Raw genomic sequence first — 21,520 nt, 5'->3', positions numbered from 1 at the left:
AAAGAATAAATACAACTATTTATAATTATAATTATAAATATGTAACATAAAAAGTTATTTGTCAAAAAAATTAGATGTACTTCTAATATTTGCAATTGTAATATTAATGCAAGTACATATTATGTTTCATAATTATAACTAACAAATTTTACAAAATGTAATCTGTTAATTTTTTTTTTTATTGAAGTACACGATTTTAATGTACATTGCCATCCGTTTGTGTTATGCGATATTTATAAAATGTGTACTTAATTATTTGAAACTACTAACATGTTTCCCTTTTCAATAATAATGTTCGTAAAAATTGTCAACAGATCAACGACGTCAGGGCTTTTCGTTAACTAAAATGTACCTCACAAAGTGTACATCATATCACATAGTTGTTTCTTACAATCATAAAAATCCTAACAAGTAATAATAAATAATAATAACATGCGTATTTCGATGAAACCTATAATTGTCGCTCCTCTTTGCCTAAGGCTTGTCTAAAATTCCGCATTCCGGTAAAATTCAACCCTTGCACTCGATGATTTACCACCCCTATTTTACACATTAGTATTATAATCGCGTATATAATATGTAAGATCGACTGGTGCATTTCAATCTTGGTAGTTTGGGGATGATCGGTATAAAAAAAGGTACTTTTGAGAGCGACTGGTGCACGCCCATAATTTTGTGGTCTTCGACTTTTGATAGCTCGATAACGAGTTTATAATCCACAATAGAATTCTTATGGAAAAACATACGCGTACAATAAAAAACTGATTAAAACGCGCATGTGTTTTTATACATTTTTAATGTCTTACACAATCTTGTTTAACAATCTTAATTATAAAACGTTAAAAACAATTAATCGAATGTGATGATTGGTACCCAAACACAAACATCCGTCAGTCACAAGCCGAAACAACCTTAACTACTGCTGCGGTTCACGCTAACGGTATTGCAATAGCTGTACACGAAAAAACGAATGTTTGATTTTACCTTCGTGTTCGGTTTCGCGCGAGCACTTATTTCATGAGAAGTGTCGACGAATCGAACGTGATGCACGCTCTACTAGTTTATCAACGAAAACACTCCAGTACTACCGTTCGTCGTCGTCGTTGTTGTTGTTGTTATCCGAATAAAAACAATAATAATTCCTATTGTCCGGTGCAGTACGTCCCATGCGCGTGCGCGCGCGGCGCCCGCATATCTAATGTCGACGGGAACCGACGTAGTCGGCGCGCGGTAAATTAGGTCAGGTTATATAACGTGTCTATCGCACGCGCAGAACGTGTGAGGCGACCGGTGGTGCACTATTCGACCGCGGGACAATCCGTTCTCCGGCCCGTTACGACACACCGCGCGCGCGCGTTACGCCATAGCGTTTCGTACCGCGTGCCGTTCGCGGCGCGTTTTTCGGCCGCGCGCAAGGCAAACGGACGGGACGCAGACGAAACGCGCCGCAGAGATTCGCGCGTTCCGCTACAGTTTTCTACTGGGCCACCGCCGTCCGACGACTTACCGTGTCCGGTCGCGCGTTCGACGGCTGACAGTTGTCGGCGATCGATACGGAAAACGCGTGCGAAAGACGACACGGTGCCGGTACAGCGATGCCGGGCGCGCACGAACACGGGCGGTGAGACCGTGGTAACGCGCGGCCGACGGCGTATAACGAACACGGTCGTGCGGATCGATAGGGCGCGCGCGAACACCACGTCCCCCTACCCACACCGAGGTCGTCCGGACGGACACGCACAGCGAGCACGTGGCGGTCTTTGCGCTCCGGCGAAAGCGAAACGCTTTTTTTGTATTTTTTTTTTTTTGTTTTATCGACGTGCTGGGTTCGCGCGGCGAACACGCGACGCGCGAAACGGGGCCGCGAACGCGCGTGACCGACGGCGAAACGTTGGGCGCGCGCGGTCGTTTCCGGGCGGTGTACGGTCCGCGCGACCCGACCGACGGCCTCGCGAGTGTTCCCCGCGGTTTCGGTTCGTCAACGTCGTGATGCCCGTTCGTGTAGACGCGGCGCGTTTTTCCGATCGCAGCAGCGACGACCACAAAACTCGCAAAGTTGTCGTCACGTTACTAGTTACATCGTAGAGCGTTGAAAACTGCAAGTTCCGTCCGGACGCATTCGCTTCGGGTTCGGATCGCAGTCACGTTGTGGGTACGTTTCGAAACTGTTCACCGAGCACTCGGTCCGGCGGGTACGCGCGTTAGTCGCCGGTAGGTAACGCCTGCGGACGATTGCAGACTGTTCACGGGGGGGGGGGCTACGTACGGTCGTGCTCTGGTTAACGCTGTAACGTTGTCGAATTCGAAATATAAACGTTACGAAGGTAACATATGTTGTATATAATTTTTTATTTTTTCACTTCGATTACGCAGAGGCGACCGACGTCGTTACAGTTTACCTGCCACGTTCGAACGACGAAATGTACTGTACGAAATACCGGTGTTCTCCGCGCGTTCTCCGTTGTGCACGACGAGTGACGAAAACCGTGGACAATGTATAACGTGACGGGTCATACGGGCACAACGTTATTTTCGGGTTGTCCAAATATCAATTTCTAACACTGAAATCGACGGTAAACAATACGTTTTCGCGAATACGGACGGTCAATTTGATTTTGATTTTTACTTTTTGATGCGTTTACAACAAAACACCAATATTTACGTGAAATAGAGCGACGTATTATAAAAAAGAAAAAAAAAGAGAAAACATGAAAACAACATTACAATTCTGCGATTTTCCGTGCTCATAACGGACGTGAATTGTGTTACACGTTGTGCAGCATTCGTAATTTTGTCTGATTGATAAGTTGACCGAGAGGGCAACACTGTGCAAAACATTATGTGTGCAGCCGGCATCATACTTTGAACCTGTTTTCACTTGTTCCACCGGCGACCAGTTGTTCGCGTACTTCACGTCGCTGTCAATGTGTTTCGACGTCGTTTGTCCGTGATCATTTCGTTTTGAATATTTTATTCGTTTAAAACAACGTGAACTGGTATAAAATAAAAAGTTTCAATTGAGTGATGCTTTAAAATCAGAAGTGGGGAACCCTTCAATATGGATAGGCCCAAGAGGCCTTTTTTTTCATTAAAAACACCGAAAAAAGATGATCCCCCGCAAGATAACGTACCTCAGAAGAAATCATTCAAAGATAAAGTTGATTTTTTCGAAAAAACAAACGTATCTGAAGAAAGCCAAGATGCTGGTAAATTTTTAAATGACTTAAAAATCGTCAATTTGTTACGACTGTGATTCAATATTATCTATTGCGAGCATTTGAAAAACATTTGAATTATAATTTACATTTTTTAAGTAACCAAAACGCTATAAAAAAAAAATTAAATTAAAATTTTAACAAAACAATTATTTTAGAAGTAATTTTTATTTTCTTAAATATATATTATACACAAAATTGCAAAAGCACGATAATTGTTCATATTTGATATGCTTTTATATTAGCACTTTTTTATTAAATCGTTTTATCTAATTGTTACAATGCTGATTGATTTCTACATAAATTTAGATCAATTCTGTTTTTTTTTCATATTTTAAAGCCATTTTTATCTGCAAAATTTAAATATTTTACGATACAATATTGTAGATATCTAGATTTCTAGAAATTAATTAAACGGGAAATAAGTAAAAGGTTGTTTTCTCCTTGTCAGATACTCGGATTGTATTGTCTATGATATTTATTAAAATTATTCTATTAATTTCCAACGCTAAACTGCTTATAAAATATACATTTAATACATTAATGTAACATTATACATTAAAAAATACAAATAAAATATAATTTCAAACATCGGTTATACATATTTAAGAACTATCCTACAATATTTATACGAGTATACATTTACATAAAAATAAAATTTGTTTAACTATTTAAATCTATCTTTTATCGCCTTATCTAATCAAATAACTCGTCAAGAAAACAAAAACAAATAATTATAACGTACAATATGTGGTTAAGATTTTATCATTTTTATTATGTAATTAACAATTGATAAATTTTATTAGTTATCTACATTTATGGTAGTTAAAATATATAATAATTTTAATGGAATCATTTAGAAGTTATTTTAAATCTGTATATTACTTACTATTACTTAAATTGTTTTACATTACTATTTATCGATTTGTTTCCATAAACAAATTAACAAGTAATTTCATACAAAAGTATTTTCTCAAAGCTTTAAAAGTTATAATTTTAATGATATTTTTTTTTCTGTAGGAGAAAAATGAATAGTTTAAATTTGTTCAAAATTCAATTTTTTTTTTTTTTTTTTTTTTTGTATATAAAAAATTAACCTTGACAACAAATAGCTACCAGTTTAATTTAGCAACACAAATAATTTAATACAACTTATTCATCATTGACACTATTTTATGTAACGTCCTCTGGCTGGGTACAATTTTAATTTTAACTAGAAATCATGAAATAAACATACACATTTTTACATAACTAAGTAAAAAACTTTTTATTTACTTCGTTGTTACTGACATTTTTTCCTGCTATTCTAAAATTATGATTGATTCTTTTTATTTTTTAATAATTATTTGAATACCACGATATTGTACAAAGTTAATAAAATAATTATAGTGAATTTTCATATTTGTTATTCATTGTTAAAATAGTAGTAATAAATCGCGAAACATTAGTTATATTATTAATTTATTTTAAATTTTCAGAAATAAAAAACATTTCATTTTAAACCAAAATTAATTTTATTATTATAATATTTTTTAATAGACCTAATTAAAATTAATAATTTAAGTGTGTTTGAGTCTAAAAACGTGCAGATATGCATTCTTTTACTTTTTTTCAAACAAAATTGTTTATATATTCGTTCTTTGACCACCAATATAATATTCAAAATTATCCTACTACATGCCTTTTAAATTTATCATGTTGATGAAATATTGATAAAGAAAAACAGTACGTGCTGTTTTGCAAAAAAAAAAAAAAAATAAGAAAGAAACTTATTATTAGATACACATAAATTTAAATCTTATGGCTTATAAAACCGGTTTAAGAATTTGATTTATATTCGAAATCAACCGGTATTCGTTATGTTCTGTATTGCTTTACATTTGTTTTAAATATTAAATTTGATAGCTTTTTTTTTCACATATTAGAAAATTAGTATTCTTTGTTAATTAAATTTCCAAAAAGATAAATAAAATTAAAATATAAAAGCTAAATAACCTCAGACGAGATTGGTTTTTAACTGTAAATTAGTAGAATTAAAACTGAATTTTATAATAATATTTCTATAAAGCACTAAAATAAAGTCTATATAAAGTCTGGTTATTTTATGTGTGTAATATATAGACAGTAGTCTCAACAAATTTAAAACTTAAGTACTATCAACCATCACAGTTTTGTACATCTACTAAGATGACATTTATTTTTGTCGATAAACAAAAAAAATTATATCAGATTAATAACTTAAAATTAATTTCTCATTATCAGTATGTTTTAAAGTGTTCATATAATATTTTTGCATTACTGATTACCAATTTAAGTATTCAACGGCTTTATTAATTTTAATTTCATTACACGAATTGATTCTGAAACTGCCCTATAAATTATTTATTATATACCTTCGTTCATTCACCTAAGCGTAAATGAAATTAATATTGAATACAAAAGCACACATTGTTTGGAAAAATATATGATTGTTTAATTTTATGAGGCATACACTTTCATTTATTATATTCATAATACCACTGTGGTGTTGTATTTTGATAATTTTCAATGGATTAACTATTTTCTATAATAAATGATCAACATCAATATTTTTTAAGTGACCTAATTATTTATTACAATGCAGTTTATCAGTGCAATTAAAATTAGTAAATTATAAGTGTACCAATAAAAATATATAATAATAATTTATATAAGTTAGTTAATGAAAAAAAGATACTAGTTGCACTAAATATGTTTTATTTTATAAGCCGTGTTGGAGTACATACAGATGTACGTATATATTATTTATTTATAAAACAGTTTCAAATCATTAATCTGGAAAAGAGGAATTGTTACAAAAATAATTCTAAATTAATATAGCCTTAACAATTTAAACTTAAATAAACATGTTATTATTTTTTTCCTTTGTTATATTTAAATCTTAACATATATTTTTTTAAATTATATTTAATAATCGAGGTTAATATCATTAGATGTTGTTTTGAATTTAATTTAAAGATTAATCGAACCACAATATTTTTGCGTTTAAATAAATGCATGTATGAACGAATAAATTAAATAAAAGATTTATAATATTTATAAAAAAAATTGAAAAGATGAAAGCAGATCGACCATACAAAGGATTAAAAATACCAATCTTTAAAATGTATTTTTCATTTAAATTTTTACCGCTACCTTAACTGAAAAATAAAATAACAATACAAATATTGACGTTAATAAAAACATTGGATATTAAGGGTTTTTAAGAAATATTCTTACAATATTTATTATTTAAATGTTTAGTTGTATTTACACAGCTATTTAAAATTAATTTGAAATTTGAAATTTAATAATAATATTTAAGTGCAATGAAAAATTGTAACCATGAAATATTTACTCATATAATGTATGTTATAAAATTATAATACTTAATAATTTAAATTAACTTAAATACTATAATACTTTGAATCCAAAATAAATAAAATTTTAATTAGAAAGATTAAAAATAAAAGAAATTTCAATAATAAATAAAAATTAAAAGTCTGTAAAGAGAAAAAATACAACATACAATAAATTCAATATAAAGAAAAAAAATTATTGTTAATTTGGTAATTGTTATATAAGGTAAATGAATAAAAAACAAAAATATTATCCGTAATCATCTCAGTATAATTTAATATTATGTAATCATTTTTTATATTATATATAGGTCCTAAATGACACATTGATGGTTATATTAAGGCATATATTATAGGAAATTCAGGTATTTTAGTGGAACATAATGTTAAAACTTGCAACTGTTAATACTGGCATATTTAAAAATGTTCTTGCATATATTTTTAAATAAAACATGTCGACTATATGATCCGTCAAGTTTTAATTTATAATATATTAACATGATCAGTACTAACTTAAATATCAACTTTAAATAAAATATATTGTTGAAATTGATTACAATAAAATACATTTTATTCGATTAAATATTAGTATTACATTATTTGGAGAAGTAATTTATATTCATTTGAATGCTTGCAAATAGATACTTCATAATAAACTAATAATCGCAGTCGTTAAGTAAGCCGAGATCTTAAATTAAGTTGAATTTTCATTCAATAGCTGTTGGTACTGGGGGATTATGTGATGGGTCGAGTGATGAAACTTTCGAGCAAGTGCTCGAAGAACGTGATGTGTACACTAAAGATGGTCGAAAAAAAGGCAAAATGGTCATTGTGAACATGGTTACGGTACACAAGAGTGTAAAAACTATTAATAGTCCTGAATCGAGTCCTGTGGTCAAACAATCGCTGTCATTTGATCGAGAAAACCCAATAAGCAGATCCTCATCCCGAGATAGTATTTCTTCACCGCAAAGTTGGAGGAAATCATTTGTTGGTACTCGGTCACAATTTGATTTACACATTGAAGAAATAAAAAGTAAGCATTAAAAAATATTGGATGTTTAAATAAAACAAAACCATTATTTTTTAAATATCTCATAGTCCTAACTCATAAATTATTAAATGCACATAATTTTTTTTATAATATATTGTACATACATTTTGAATAAAACATTTAAAATAAATGTAAATTTTGTCTTATGCTTTCTATGATTTATTATTTACGTTAGTATACGTGCAAAATATTATTTTAAGTGATAAATGGAGCTTTATTTGTTTTACGAAAAAACATAATACCATAATATTTTTGAAAAGTATTTTCTAAGAATGTAGGCTCTTCATAAAAATATCTTTATTATTTTGAAGCTATTATTTATTGGTTATGTACAAATTATTTAATGTACGATAGTGGATAAATGTGATCAAAATTAGAAATTCATGATACATTTCTACGAGAATATTAAAATATAAAATCTCAATAGATTTTTTTCTTACGGTAAATAATTTGTGAATAAATGTATTATTACGTAGGTAGGTACAATATGTTTTGTAATTAATATTTATTATGCATCTACATACACAAATATCTACTATATTTAATATAATACAATAAATGTAGACATAATACATTAGAAAATATACGTACAATTTATAATAAAACCAAAATATGTTTAAAAAATCTTAAAATTTCTCAATTAATATTTATTTTTAAACACATACAGTTTGATATTTGCCGAAAATCATTCATTTAATTACTACATTATTTTTTCCAAGAAGAATCGATTATAAATTTCTTATACATTTTATTTTTAATGTCATTGAAAAAATTAAATATCATATTGTCTACAAATATTTTAACTATATTTTAAACATTTTGGAAATTAATGTTTAACGATTTTATTTTTTGAACATTGAACATTAAATAAACAAACTTCACGGATAGTTAACTAGTAATTAGTATTAAAAAATAATAATTCATAGAATGTTATGATTAATTGTTGTATTCAAGTTTAATAAAACAACAATTTTGTGCTACACTAGTTAGTATTGCGATTTATTATTATTTCAAAATTCTACTTTCGAAAACATGAAAAAAAAGTAATATCAAATTTTAATTTTAAATAATAGAGTAAGGAACATAAGGGCACTTATGTATTTAATTGTATAACAATATTCGTTACGAATTATATAATTTAAAAATATATTTAATTATGCGATATTATGGATAAATGCGTTAGAATGGCTTGCAAATGAAAGCCTTTTTTTTTATTTTGAACAAAACACTAAACACGTTGATGTTTACGTATGTATCTAAAAATACATAATTATGTAGATTTACGTTACTAAATTAAACTTGTTTTGAAACAATCTTTTAAATATATGATTAAAACTGAAGTTTGATTATTTCCAATATTTTCTTCTCAATATTAAATGTTGTCGAGTAGTAGGTATTGAATGATATATTCGTAATAAAGTTTTTCGTTACAAATAATTTATTCGTCAAATATTTTTTCTGTAGTCAGTGGTACTTATGTAAGAGTATTGTTATGGGTATGGCGACAATTGATAGAGTAAGTTAATTTGGTGTCACATTCTGACGAATAACCTCACATTATGTAATTCATAATGACCGTCTGATTAAAGAATGAACTACACAATGGTCTATTTCTAGAGGCTAAAATTAAAACAGCATCAAATAAGTTTAATCGGTTTCAGTGGATTTTTAGAAAATACATTGTGCAGTTTATGTCTTATTTATAGCCGCTATCCCCGGATGAAATAGGCTAATGAAATTATTCAGTCTGGTACTTTTAGCCAAAATAAATACAATCGATTTCATATTCAAGTGACGTGTATACTTACAGAAATGTTATCCACTCACGACGAAATGTTTGATGTATTATAATTAAGTAAATTATATTCACCGATAAATATTGGTATAATCGTATATGAAATTATTATTGTAAAAAACCGTAAACGAATTTGATTTGGTTTAAAAAAATATTCATTTAAAGAATTATTATTAAAACCATTGTATGTATGTAATAATAATGGTGAATTATCTTTAAAAAATTAACAAAATTTAAATATTTATTAGGAAACAAAATAAGAGTTGAACAAATTACTTGTATTGTGAACTTAATTATACAAATGTAATGGCTTATCAGTTAAGTTAAAATAACATAATATTATGGAGTTCTAAAAGTAATAAAATATTTTACATCACGCGATGTCAAAACCGTGTTGATTTCAATAAATTTTTGTTGATTTCAAACAAAGTTTTTATAAACTTACACGTACTTTAATTTTTATTAGGTTAAATTATGTGCAACTATATAATGAAAAAATGATGAATTATGTAAAATCTACATGGTGTTTTTATTTATAATTATTACCAAGTACTTGTATATTTACAACGAAGATCCTAATCGACCATGTTGTTTGATATTTATTTTCTGGACAGCAACATTTTCAGAAAATAATTTTTAGCAATCTAAGTACTAAGTGAATCAATAATTAGTAGTATTATCATTTACTCTTTAAATAATGTATACAATTATTTTAAAATATAATTATCTGTAAAAATTATCATTAGTTATATCGTCCTGTAGAGGAGTACAATGGACATAAAATGTTTATTTATTTTAATATGTATGTCGGTAAATTATAATATATATATAAATTTATTTTTAATAACATAAGCCTTAGGCTATTATTGATTTACTTGCAAACTAAAACATGTAATTATATCTCTCCGCCCGTTTAAACTTGTTTTTGATAATATTTATTGGTATATACTTTACATAAATGCACAATTTGGCATAATTTTTAATTTAAGTTGAAAATTCACGATAATAATATAATGGAATCTTATGAGCTTTAAACTGTGGACAACTATTATACGTATCATATTATACAATTAGTAATTTTAAGTAAAATATTTCTAATAAGATGTTAATTTAAAAAATAAAATCATATATTTTTAAGTTTTAATTGACTATTGATGCTTTGTATTGTTTAGTAAAAGAAAGCTGATTTACATTTTCTTACGAGTAACCAAAACTATTAAACCGGTTATTGTTATAAAATGAAATTCGTTGGCAGTGTTTTACAGTGTTTTTTATTATAAATGTTTGAAAACGATATTTAAATACATTTAAAATACGTACAGGTTTTTTCACAACCTAATCGTTAAATGATTATCGTGTTTGAAACTCATTCCTTTGGTTCATTGTTAAAGTTTTAAACGTCAAACTACTACCGTTTATCTTATAAAAACATGATTTAAAGTTGAACATTAAAATATACATTAAAAAACAAAGTGCATTTTTATTTTAATATACATATAATAATCCATATAGTCTAATAAAGTCTAACATAATAATAAAAAAATATATTTTTAAATTTATTTATATAAAACATTTTAAAAAGTTATAAAAATCAAATTATTTAATGTTGATAGTTAAAAATAACTATATATCCATACCAAGTTGATTGTTATAATAAGTATCAAATTAATTTAATAAATGTAACGTAATTTCTTATTCATTAGAATTTGAGCAATAAAAATAGTATTTTACAAAAAAAATTGCCTATATTATATACCTTATTTATTACTTTTTAGTTTATTATTCTATAATAAATAGTGAATACTTCATATAAAATTTATTGGTTTAAAATTATTCATAATTAGTTTTAGGTACATTTTTTTACTTAAAGTACTAGTATTATACTGAAAATAATCAAATGTCACATAACGTATAAATGGCTCGATTCATGATTTATAAAATTGATCTGAACACATGTTACTTTAAATATATTATATAGTTCTCTAAGTTTTCGCGTTACATAAGACTTGTAGAAATGAAAATCGTAGTGCGATATTCCTAAGCCGTTTAATATTAGTATCGATTAAACATTTGTCCCTTATTGCATTATTATGTCAGTTCGGATACCGGTACGGTGACAACCTAAAACAAAAACAAGTGATCTACTGTCCTATATACTTCATGTTTTTGAAATAATATTATAAATTGCAAATACTCACGAAATATTTGAGTTTACGGTTATTTTTATTTTCATTTTTTTAAATAAAACAGCCCTAAGGCACAGGTTACTAATAGCATTGTTGTTCTTATGTTTTGCATTGTAGACGAACAGGAGAGAGTGCAGAAGAAGACTTTTGTAAACTGGATAAACTCGTATTTGTGTCAAGTAACGTGAACTCCTATATAATTTATATTTTTGTATTTATTGATGTAAACTCATACATTTTAATGATTAATTATTATTCATTTTTTATTTTTATTTTTATTATTGTATTTTTGTATTTTCTAGAGGATACCACCCCTAAAAATTGATGATTTAATCGAAGATCTTAAAGATGGTACGAAATTACTTGCATTATTGGAAGTCTTGTCTGGAGAAAGACTGGTAAATATAATACTATCATTTAAAATAAAAATATAATTTACATTATAAATGTAATAATTTTTTTCAGGCTATTGAGCGTAGTCGAAACATGAGGAGACCACATTTTTTGAGTAACGTAAATAGTGCAATACAATTTTTACAGAGTAAACGAGTCAGTATATTTTTAGATTAACCATATAAATTTAGTTTTATATTGATATTTCATATAAACAAGAAATTCATTTTTTTTTTAGATTAAATTGGTAAACATAAACTCGGCTGATATTGTTGATGGGCGACCTCCTATTGTTTTAGGTCTTATCTGGACTATAATTTTGTATTTCCAGGTAATAAAAAGATTATTTTATAATAATTTAGTTTTTTTTTTTTAAATAATTTGATAATTATATAATTATATTCTAAGCTTCATAAAAAAGGAATTACAGTAACTAATGACGTGAGTATAATAGTAAATAAATTAAGATTAATATTAAAGCAATTTTAAAAAAGGTTTGTCATATATTGTTAATTAATTTCTAAAAAGCTCTTCATAACTATTTTACAGATTGAAGAAAATACAAAAGGACTGACATCATTAAACTATTCTTTTAGTGGAAGCACGAGTAGCTTAGAAAGCATTCGATCACCTACAATGGAAATCAGCAAAAAGGCAGATGGTGCTAAAAAAACGTTGTTAAAATGGGTTGGAACCGTAATTCCTAAGTAATTATTTCATAACATTCAATCTGAATCAAATCAACAAGAATATAATGGTTTTTTTTTTTTTAGGGAAAGTAACATAAAAGTAAAAGATTTTGGACCAAGTTGGAGAGATGGTATAGCTTTCCTTACCATCATAGATACTATAAAAACTAATTTAATCGACATAACTACTTTGAAAAATGAAACTAATCGTATAAGATTAGAAACTGCATTCAATGTTGCTGAACAAGATTTAGGAATAGCTCGATTACTGGATCCTGAAGTATGTATTAAATAATATACCTATACAATTCTTATTCTTCAATATAATATTTATTAATTTACATAAATTTGCAGGACGTTGATGTAGATCGACCTGATGAAAGATCAGTTATGACTTATGTTGCACAATTTGTACATAAATATCCCGAAGTTCGCAGTGAAAGTGGAGAATCAATTGATAAAATACAAAAAGATTATAATTTGCTATTGTCATGGTTAACTGAAAGAACTCAATATTTGTCTTGGCCTCAAAATTTATCTCAAGATTTTTCGGTTAGTACTAATAAGTTCAACAACTAAATATGAAACATGTATCATAATTAAATAAACACATTTATTTTTGTATTACTTTTAGGAATTTTCCAAATCCCAAGATGAAATGGTAGAAATGAGTAGTATATTCAACAGGTTGAAAAAAATATGTAATTCTGGATCATCAATCAGTATTTCTGGGCAATCATGGAAAGAATTAGAGAGACTTTGGATGTTACTAGATAATTTAGTAAAATCATTAAACTTTAAAACATAAAAATTTCCAACAATGATATTTTGAATCAAAATAAATATTATAAATATTTTTACAGATGAAAAATTGGCAATGGCAGTTAGATCTCTGTCTACCTCAACCATTTAAAGTTATTGGAGAATGGGTCACAAAAGCTGAGCAGCTTATAAATGATAATACCATTCCATCAGTTATGAATGAAGAGACAGCTGTAATAATTAGCAGAAAATTGGAAGATCATAAGGTATTAGTAAACTTATAATTTCCATACATTAACTAATTCACTTATAACATTTTATAGTTATTTTTTGCCGATTTACCCGAAGTTCAACAAAAATTCAATGAACTCTTAGTAAAAACTAAAAGTCAAAATAGAGAAGTAAATAATCTATCAAGACGTCTTGATGCTATTGAAGTAGATTCACATAAGCGGCGTACTTATCTAAAATTTTTGGAGCACAAGGTAGTATAATAATTCTAACAAAAAAAATGTTATAGTGATATAAAAATTAATTAAAATTGTATATAGTGTTATAATATTGAAATATGTACTAACCAAAATTAAACTAAAAGCATGGACCCTTTGGGTAGTTAAATTATAAAAAGCATATTTATTTTTTAGTGTTGTTTAATTGCATTTTTGAATTTGACTGAAAATAAACTAAAAGCATGGACTGTTAAATATGGCCGTCAACAGGACGTTTTGCAACTTCTCGAAAAATACAACAATTTCGTTATAGGAAACAATATATTTCAAGAATTTAATAAGGCATTTATAGACATGCAGAATGTCGTACAAGAGTATAAACAAGAGTGCAGTGTAGAATATAGAGATTCTATTGCTATTGAAAAATTTATGAGACAGACAGCTGAACAATGGAAAAGTATTGCAATGGAATTAAGATGTGCACAAAGCATGCTCGAAGAAGTCATATCCTATTGGAGGCGATGGAGTAAAATATCTGAAGAAATGAAATTATGGTTAGCGGATGCTGTTATAAAAGTTGATTTGCCACATGAACAGAAAATCGATTTCTTTCAAGTATTTTCGGTATATTTTAATTTAAATCTATAAAAAATTAAAAAAATTATATTGCTTAGGATATTGGTGTTTGGAAAGAAAAATATGAGTTGCTTAATGATACAGTTAGCTTTTTAGTGGCAACATGTGAAGATTCAATTAGTGCCGAATTAAAACAAGAATTTCTTAGTATAACAAGTGCTTGGGAAAGTATATTCATGGTATGTATCTCACTAAATTAACTGCAGTCGCAATTCATACATTTTTTTTTTATAGAAAACTAAAAATCACATGCATTCTGGTGATATGATCAGAAACAGAAAAGAATATTTAGAAGGATTAGACATATTACACAAATGGAATATTCGTGCAGAACACATTATGTCATCAATACATTTGAGCTCGTCGCGGAAAATTAAAGATTACTTAAACGATATCCAAGTATGCTCATAAATATAAAAGTTATAAAAACATTTTTTTAAATAAAAATGAAATGTTTCAGATACTTCAAACACAATTAGATGAAATGGATGATCTTTTTAAGGCAATCAGTAAAAAGTTTCAATTATTAATAAAAGATTTAACGAGAGATGAAGTCAACGAGATGATGCTATGTATAAAAAAAGAAAAGGGTAAATCCAATTATACATCTTATGCAATTTTAATATTTTAAATATTCAGGATCTTTGATAAGATTTATAATCTTTATACTTGATGAATTTTAGCTTTAAATATTCTATTCAAATTTAAGTATAAAAATTGTAGTGTTATAAATAAACTATACCTATTAATAACTATATTCTTTTTTAAATTCTGAAACTATGATGATTTTTCTTTAATTGAACTTTACTATTTTTTTTATGATTTTGTGATATATTGTTATAATTTAAAAAGAATCTTTGTATTTAATGGATTGATAAATATAAAAGTGTAAATTTATCACTTAGGTATTAAATTTGGTTTTTTTTTTTAATATGTCTACAAAAAATAAAAATACGAGGAATCAGTATTATTAACTAATTTTGTTTCTTTTTTGCCTGATAAATGTTCAATGTACTTATTCCATATAAATATATTTTTTTTGATGTTTTTTTTTTTTTAGTTCTTTCTATATTTTTAATCAGAAATATTTTATTTAAAATTAAATTATCTTCTAGTTTGGATTATTGGCTATATTTAAAGTATTTTGTTTGGTATTTCTATGGCCGTTACTAATTTATTCAATGAAATCCTATGTATTCTATATTTGTATTATACTTAAAAACCATCCAATACGTATAATACATGAACTTAATTTTATTGTTTTATTTATTTTAGAATCTCTTGTCAATATTAGAGCGAGTATACCTATACAATTAAATGCACTTCATCATATGCTTGTTCAATATGATGCTCTTGAAACAGGTCAAAAAGAAATAAACGATTGGTTAAATAGTTGTGATGAATTTTTGAGTACATTAAAATTAAGTAAAAATCGAGAAGAACTGTATAGTGATATTGATTATTTGAAGGTATGTTTTTAGTAATTTAATTCAGTAATGAATTATAAATTAATATAATAATTAATTTTCAAATTTTTTAGAGCATATTAATTCGTATGTCCTACTACCAGTCTATGTTATCAAGTAAGAATAAAATATTCCAAAGCATTATTAAATCAATACAACCGGATAATGAACAAGAAAGCAATGCTGAGTTTGTACAAACAATGGCTGATTTAAATGCAAGGTTTTCAAGAATTACTCAAGAGTGTCAACATTGGGATATGGTATGCATCTACATCGTTTTATGAGTAAAATATAACATAAGGATAAATATTATAAACAGATTTGATTTTTTTTAGAAATTACAACAAACTTTAAGATGCTGGCATAATTTTGTTGAAGTGGAAAATGTGATACTAGATTGGATTGAAACTAGTAAAAAAATATTTTCAGAAGAAATGACAAGCTTAAGGCAAACTTTAGAATCCCAAAAAGTGAGTTTTCTATCAGAAATATTAATCTTTATATTGATTTTTAATTTTTTCCGACATTTTTTATGTATAGGATTATTTTGAGTTTTCCAATAATAATAAATGGATTACGGAATTGGATACTGTTGAGGATGAACTACTTAGATGTATTGTACCCAGTGAACAAGAATCAATAAGAAATAGATCCAAAGCAATAAAATTGAAATACCAAGTATTATTTAATTAAACAACTGTTTAGAAATCATATCTTTATTTATATTATCTTAGGAATGTTTAAGTATGGTTCCTGAATACCTGACAAGAGTTGAATTTAAACTAAATGAAATTACATTCAATCAATGTATGAATGAGGCAGAAAAAGAACTTAATATTGAGCAACAGATGTTCAGTAGAAATGATAATGTTAACTTGGTACTCAATCGAAATATTGTAAGCTATACCCAAATTGTTTCTTAGCAGTAATTATTATTATTTTATTTACCTATTTTAATTGAAATTAAAGGAATACTTTGATAATGGCGTGATATTTAAAGAACTTAAATCATGTTTAAATAATATGACTGTCGCTAGTAAAATAATAGCTAATCCATCACTGGATTCTACATTAAACAAATCAATCAATCGATTTAAAAACATAGAAAAAAGAAATATAGAAATGAGACAAAAATGCAAACAAATACCTAATCAGTTTCAAGATTACAAATCTAAATTTAACGATATTGAGAAATGGATGAACGCAGTTGATATAAGCGTTCAACGATTGTTAAAAGGACTTTTAAATGACGAAGAATTTGAAAAAGAAAAATTCATATTCCAAGTAAATCAATATCTGTAAGCGCTTTATTTATTTTCAAATTATTTTATGATGTTTTATTTTACATAGGAAATATGCCACGATGTTGATAGCAAACGTGATGATATGAAGTGGATGGTTCAAATATTGGATAGTCTTTTACCATACATACCTCAAGAACAGCAACAAGTAGAACAGAAAAATTTAGAAAATCTTATTGCTCGTTATAAGCATTTAATACCAACTATAGACATGACTATAACCAAAACCGAAATGTATACTAAATGTTTTATATATAAAAAAGAAGTAACAGAAGTAAGTTAATTTAAATACATATTTTCTTATGAAGTTATAACATTACACAAATGGTTATATATTATTTTTTTTTATAAATAATTCATTTTATTATTAGATTGGAAATATTCTACAAAAGACTAAAGAAGAACAGTTATCTAAAAAAGGTGAGTCATGGGATGATTTAAATGGACTAATAACAAATCAGGAACAAATAATTGAAGAACTTGAGAAGCAACGAGTAATAGTTATGTCAACATTGCAACGAGGCAAGCAACTAGCTAAACATTCTACTTCCGTGCCAAACTTTATTCCACAACTTGTTACTAAACTGGAAACAGATTGGAGTGTTGTATATAATGAATCAATTGATAAGTTCAACAAATTAAAAAATGCTCAAAAGCTTTTAATAGAATACACGAAAACTAAAAATGAAGTAATGGAAATAATCAGAAAAGCTGAAAATGAACTAAAAACAATATCTGATGATAATAAACATAACTCAAAAGAAATCTCAATGCAATTAAGAAGTAAACAAGAATTAAGTCTCGCATTGCGAGAAGCTGCTGAAAGTCTGTTAAATAAGTTGAAAGATATATCGCAAAATTTACATATCCCAGAAAAACAATTTGATATTGAAAACGAAGTAAAGTTATATTAATATTCTTATCTAAATTTTAATATTCATTTTTTTTTTTTTTTTTTTAGATTAATGCAATTGAAAGTCAATTAGAAAATACTATGCAAACAGTGAATAAAGAAACACAGAGATTGGAAAAGCTTTCAATGAAACTATGTGAACTAGATTCAGGATTGAATAAAATTCATATTTGGTCCGTAGAATCTGCTCCAGCAGTTATAGAAAGAATACAGAAAGATGAATCAAATCCAGAAATGAAAGCTCGAGGAATGGAACAAGTTCAAGACGAATTACAAAAACGAAGAAATAGCTTAGAACGATTAACACAAGATATACAAAGTTTTGAAAAAGGTAATTAGCTACATAAAACTCAGGTTTTTATAAGTCCATGTATATCTTCTTATTCAATAATAAATTATTGTGTATGTAATATATAAATTGAGCAAACAAAATATTTAGAAATCCATTTTTTTTTTTTTTTTATGTGGTATGGATAACTAAAACAACATAATGCAATGTCTCAATATTATAATATGATTAATGTTTTACTTCTATTATTTAATTTTTATGGAGAATTCTTTAGTTCGTAAAATTCATTATATTATAGTATAAATCAGTTATATTATAAATAATATATATTCATTAAAATGTCAGAAATATATAGACAAAAATGTGTAATATTTCTATACTAAAGTTTGGAAAAATTATAGATTTCGATTTTAAATTTATATGTAGCTAATAATTAAGTAAACAGATATATATTCCAAGGGCGTATTTAAGGAGGGGCGAAGGGAGCATTCGCCAAGAATATAAATTACTAGTCTATCATTATAATATGTTATTATAAGGGCTCGAAAATTGTAGCACTAAAAATGTTACTTTTTAGCTCTTAAATATGCACTTAAAAACTCTAAACTATGCGCTATAAATAGTACGAAAAATAAAAATATATGCAAAATTTTTAAATTTATTAGAAAAAAAAATAATTTTACAAATTGTTGGGCTCTAGACACAGTCTGGACTGGTTGAATAATAAACTGTTAACAAAAGTGTTATATTACATAAATATATTTGTAAAAATGTACTTATTATTAAATTATTGACCTTAGAAATTATCCTGGACAGGGCTTGCAAACGTTATAATAACGTTATGATTATAACGTTACATTTGATAAAAAACGATTGAAATTTGTAAACGTAATTATAACGGAAAACGATAAACATAAATAAATAAATAACACAAAACAAAACGTAACGTTTAACAAAATATATGATATATCATTAAACAAAACATAATGCAAACGGTATATATTGTATTCCATTAAATGAAATATTAATTTCCAATTATTTAATAATATTTAATAGTATTCAATTATTTATTCAATCCAAATTTTTTTTTTTCGAATGATTATTAAAATGTTTGATAATTTAATGCAATGATATAATAAGGAAATAACAATAACGTCACTAACTATTAATTCATCAAATTTTCGATGAAAACAATATTTGATGAGGTCTATTTATTTCCAATTATTCAAATATTTTTAAAAATATAATCAAGTAAATACAATTATTATCAACAAAATATGATTATTATAACAGTAAAATGAGCTGTAGGTAATGAACTGTAAATTATTTTTAAGTTTGTATTGAAGTAAAATGAATTTCGCTCCCCCCCATGGCCTCAACACAAATACGCCCTTGATATATTCTGTAAGTGTATTTTTTACCACTTGGCTGTCTCTTTATTACTTATTTAAGTTTACGAAATATCTTCGTCTAAATATGAGGGATTTTTAGTTTATTTTAAAAAGGTAATCCGTTTAGTTTCAATTATATACCATAAGTCAAATAAAAGTTAAATGCCGTAGATAATTTTATAATTATACATTTAGAAAATAGTACTAAAAACAAATAGTTATTAAATTATTAAATAAAAAACCAAGATATAATTGAAAATTGTTTCAGACCAGACACTCCACCTATAGATAAACATATTTTTATCAATGTGTTGTATAATGTTGTTATATATATATATATATTACTTTTAGAAACCGATACTAGCGAAACGCAAAAACTTAGACAAGACTTGGATGAAGTTAGAATGTCTATATTAAATTTAGAATGCAATACTAATCGCAAAAATGAAGAAATTAATATTGATCTTAATGAGTGGCAAATTCATAAAGCAAAATTAGAAGAAATTAGACCTTGGCTAGAGAATGCTGAAAAAAAAATTAATACTGACTATGTTAAACCAATTACATTGCAATTTGCAAATGATTGGTTAGAAAATGCAAAAGTAAGTTATGACAAAATATTAATATAACTTTGAATCTAATCCTATTACAATACACTCATTTTTAATTAGTTAATGGATTCGGAATGCAAAGAAAAAATTGAAAATCTTAAGGCAATAACAACCGAAAATAAAACTGCTGTTATTTTGAACGAAGTAGATGCAATACAATCTCGTTGTATATCGGTACAGTCATCTGCAATTCAACAATCTACCCGTCTCCAAAGGTTGTTATTAAATTGGAATGAGTTAATCGACAAAACTCAAAAAATAGAAGATAAACTAAACCAACCAAAATTATCAAAATTAAATGCTTTAATAATAAGTCAATCACTTTCAGAAGATATACTTGAAAAAAAACTATTGGAACACAAAGTAACAATTATTTTTTTATTTTTTTTTTTTCAAAATTTCATATTACGAATGATTATTGATTTTAGGTATTACATCAAGAACTTATCGAATGTCAAAGTGAAATTTCTAGTCTTTCACAGAGCTTAAATGGAATTAGTCAACAGTTTACAACCGAGACTACAAATGATGTGAAGGATAAATTAGCCAATTTAAAAAGCAAAAATAACGAATACTTAAAGCTAGTGCATGAACACATGCAAACTATTTCCAATATAATTTTAGACAAGTTAGTAACATTTAATAACAATAACTAGTTTTGGAGATGAATAAATCCCTTTAATTTTTTATAAAATACTTTTACGAGTATGTATAATAATTAATGTTAATGTTATACTAAAACAAAAATATATACTATTCATAATTATTTTTATATTAGGTTTTTTATTTTTAAAATATTTAATTCTAACGTAAAAAATATTTATTTATCTATAATATAAAAGTGTTATTAATTTATTATTTAAGGTTACTGTATAATATACTCGTATACTGTATTGTATAGTAACCTTAAACATTTATATATAAGTAGCTTATAAATAATAACAGTATGTATAATACAAATATAAGTATATACCTACTACCCAATAAAAAAAT

The 21,520-nt window shown here is 26.7% G+C and overlaps 1 protein-coding gene across 1 annotated transcript in view; it reads left to right on the top strand.

Annotated features, from left to right (window-relative positions):
- Positions 1–246: 246 nt before the first annotated feature.
- LOC112686518 (nesprin-1) overlaps positions 247–21,520 on the top strand; it is a 71,229-nt gene continuing 49,955 nt past the window's right edge. Inside the window, exons 1-29 of the mRNA XM_025558854.1 lie at positions 247–3,206; positions 7,311–7,628; positions 11,745–11,806; positions 11,930–12,025; positions 12,093–12,176; positions 12,259–12,351; positions 12,429–12,461; positions 12,570–12,727; positions 12,794–12,989; positions 13,064–13,261; positions 13,344–13,490; positions 13,573–13,737; positions 13,795–13,956; positions 14,116–14,535; positions 14,595–14,735; positions 14,791–14,955; positions 15,017–15,146; positions 15,832–16,025; positions 16,097–16,282; positions 16,358–16,492; positions 16,563–16,700; positions 16,757–16,918; positions 16,992–17,306; positions 17,373–17,597; positions 17,695–18,222; positions 18,285–18,567; positions 20,268–20,518; positions 20,588–20,890; positions 20,956–21,155. Coding sequence (XP_025414639.1) covers positions 3,059–3,206; positions 7,311–7,628; positions 11,745–11,806; positions 11,930–12,025; positions 12,093–12,176; positions 12,259–12,351; positions 12,429–12,461; positions 12,570–12,727; positions 12,794–12,989; positions 13,064–13,261; positions 13,344–13,490; positions 13,573–13,737; positions 13,795–13,956; positions 14,116–14,535; positions 14,595–14,735; positions 14,791–14,955; positions 15,017–15,146; positions 15,832–16,025; positions 16,097–16,282; positions 16,358–16,492; positions 16,563–16,700; positions 16,757–16,918; positions 16,992–17,306; positions 17,373–17,597; positions 17,695–18,222; positions 18,285–18,567; positions 20,268–20,518; positions 20,588–20,890; positions 20,956–21,155 — 5,636 coding nt within the window. The 5' untranslated portion in view covers positions 247–3,058. The remainder of the gene's footprint in view (positions 3,207–7,310; positions 7,629–11,744; positions 11,807–11,929; positions 12,026–12,092; positions 12,177–12,258; positions 12,352–12,428; positions 12,462–12,569; positions 12,728–12,793; positions 12,990–13,063; positions 13,262–13,343; positions 13,491–13,572; positions 13,738–13,794; positions 13,957–14,115; positions 14,536–14,594; positions 14,736–14,790; positions 14,956–15,016; positions 15,147–15,831; positions 16,026–16,096; positions 16,283–16,357; positions 16,493–16,562; positions 16,701–16,756; positions 16,919–16,991; positions 17,307–17,372; positions 17,598–17,694; positions 18,223–18,284; positions 18,568–20,267; positions 20,519–20,587; positions 20,891–20,955; positions 21,156–21,520) is intronic.

The sequence above is a fragment of the Sipha flava genome, unplaced genomic scaffold (assembly GCF_003268045.1).
Source record: "Sipha flava isolate LNK unplaced genomic scaffold, YSA_version1 313_pilon_pilon, whole genome shotgun sequence".
NCBI lineage: Eukaryota > Metazoa > Arthropoda > Insecta > Hemiptera > Aphididae > Sipha > Sipha flava.
This window is presented reverse-complemented; position numbering and strand designations above follow the sequence as displayed.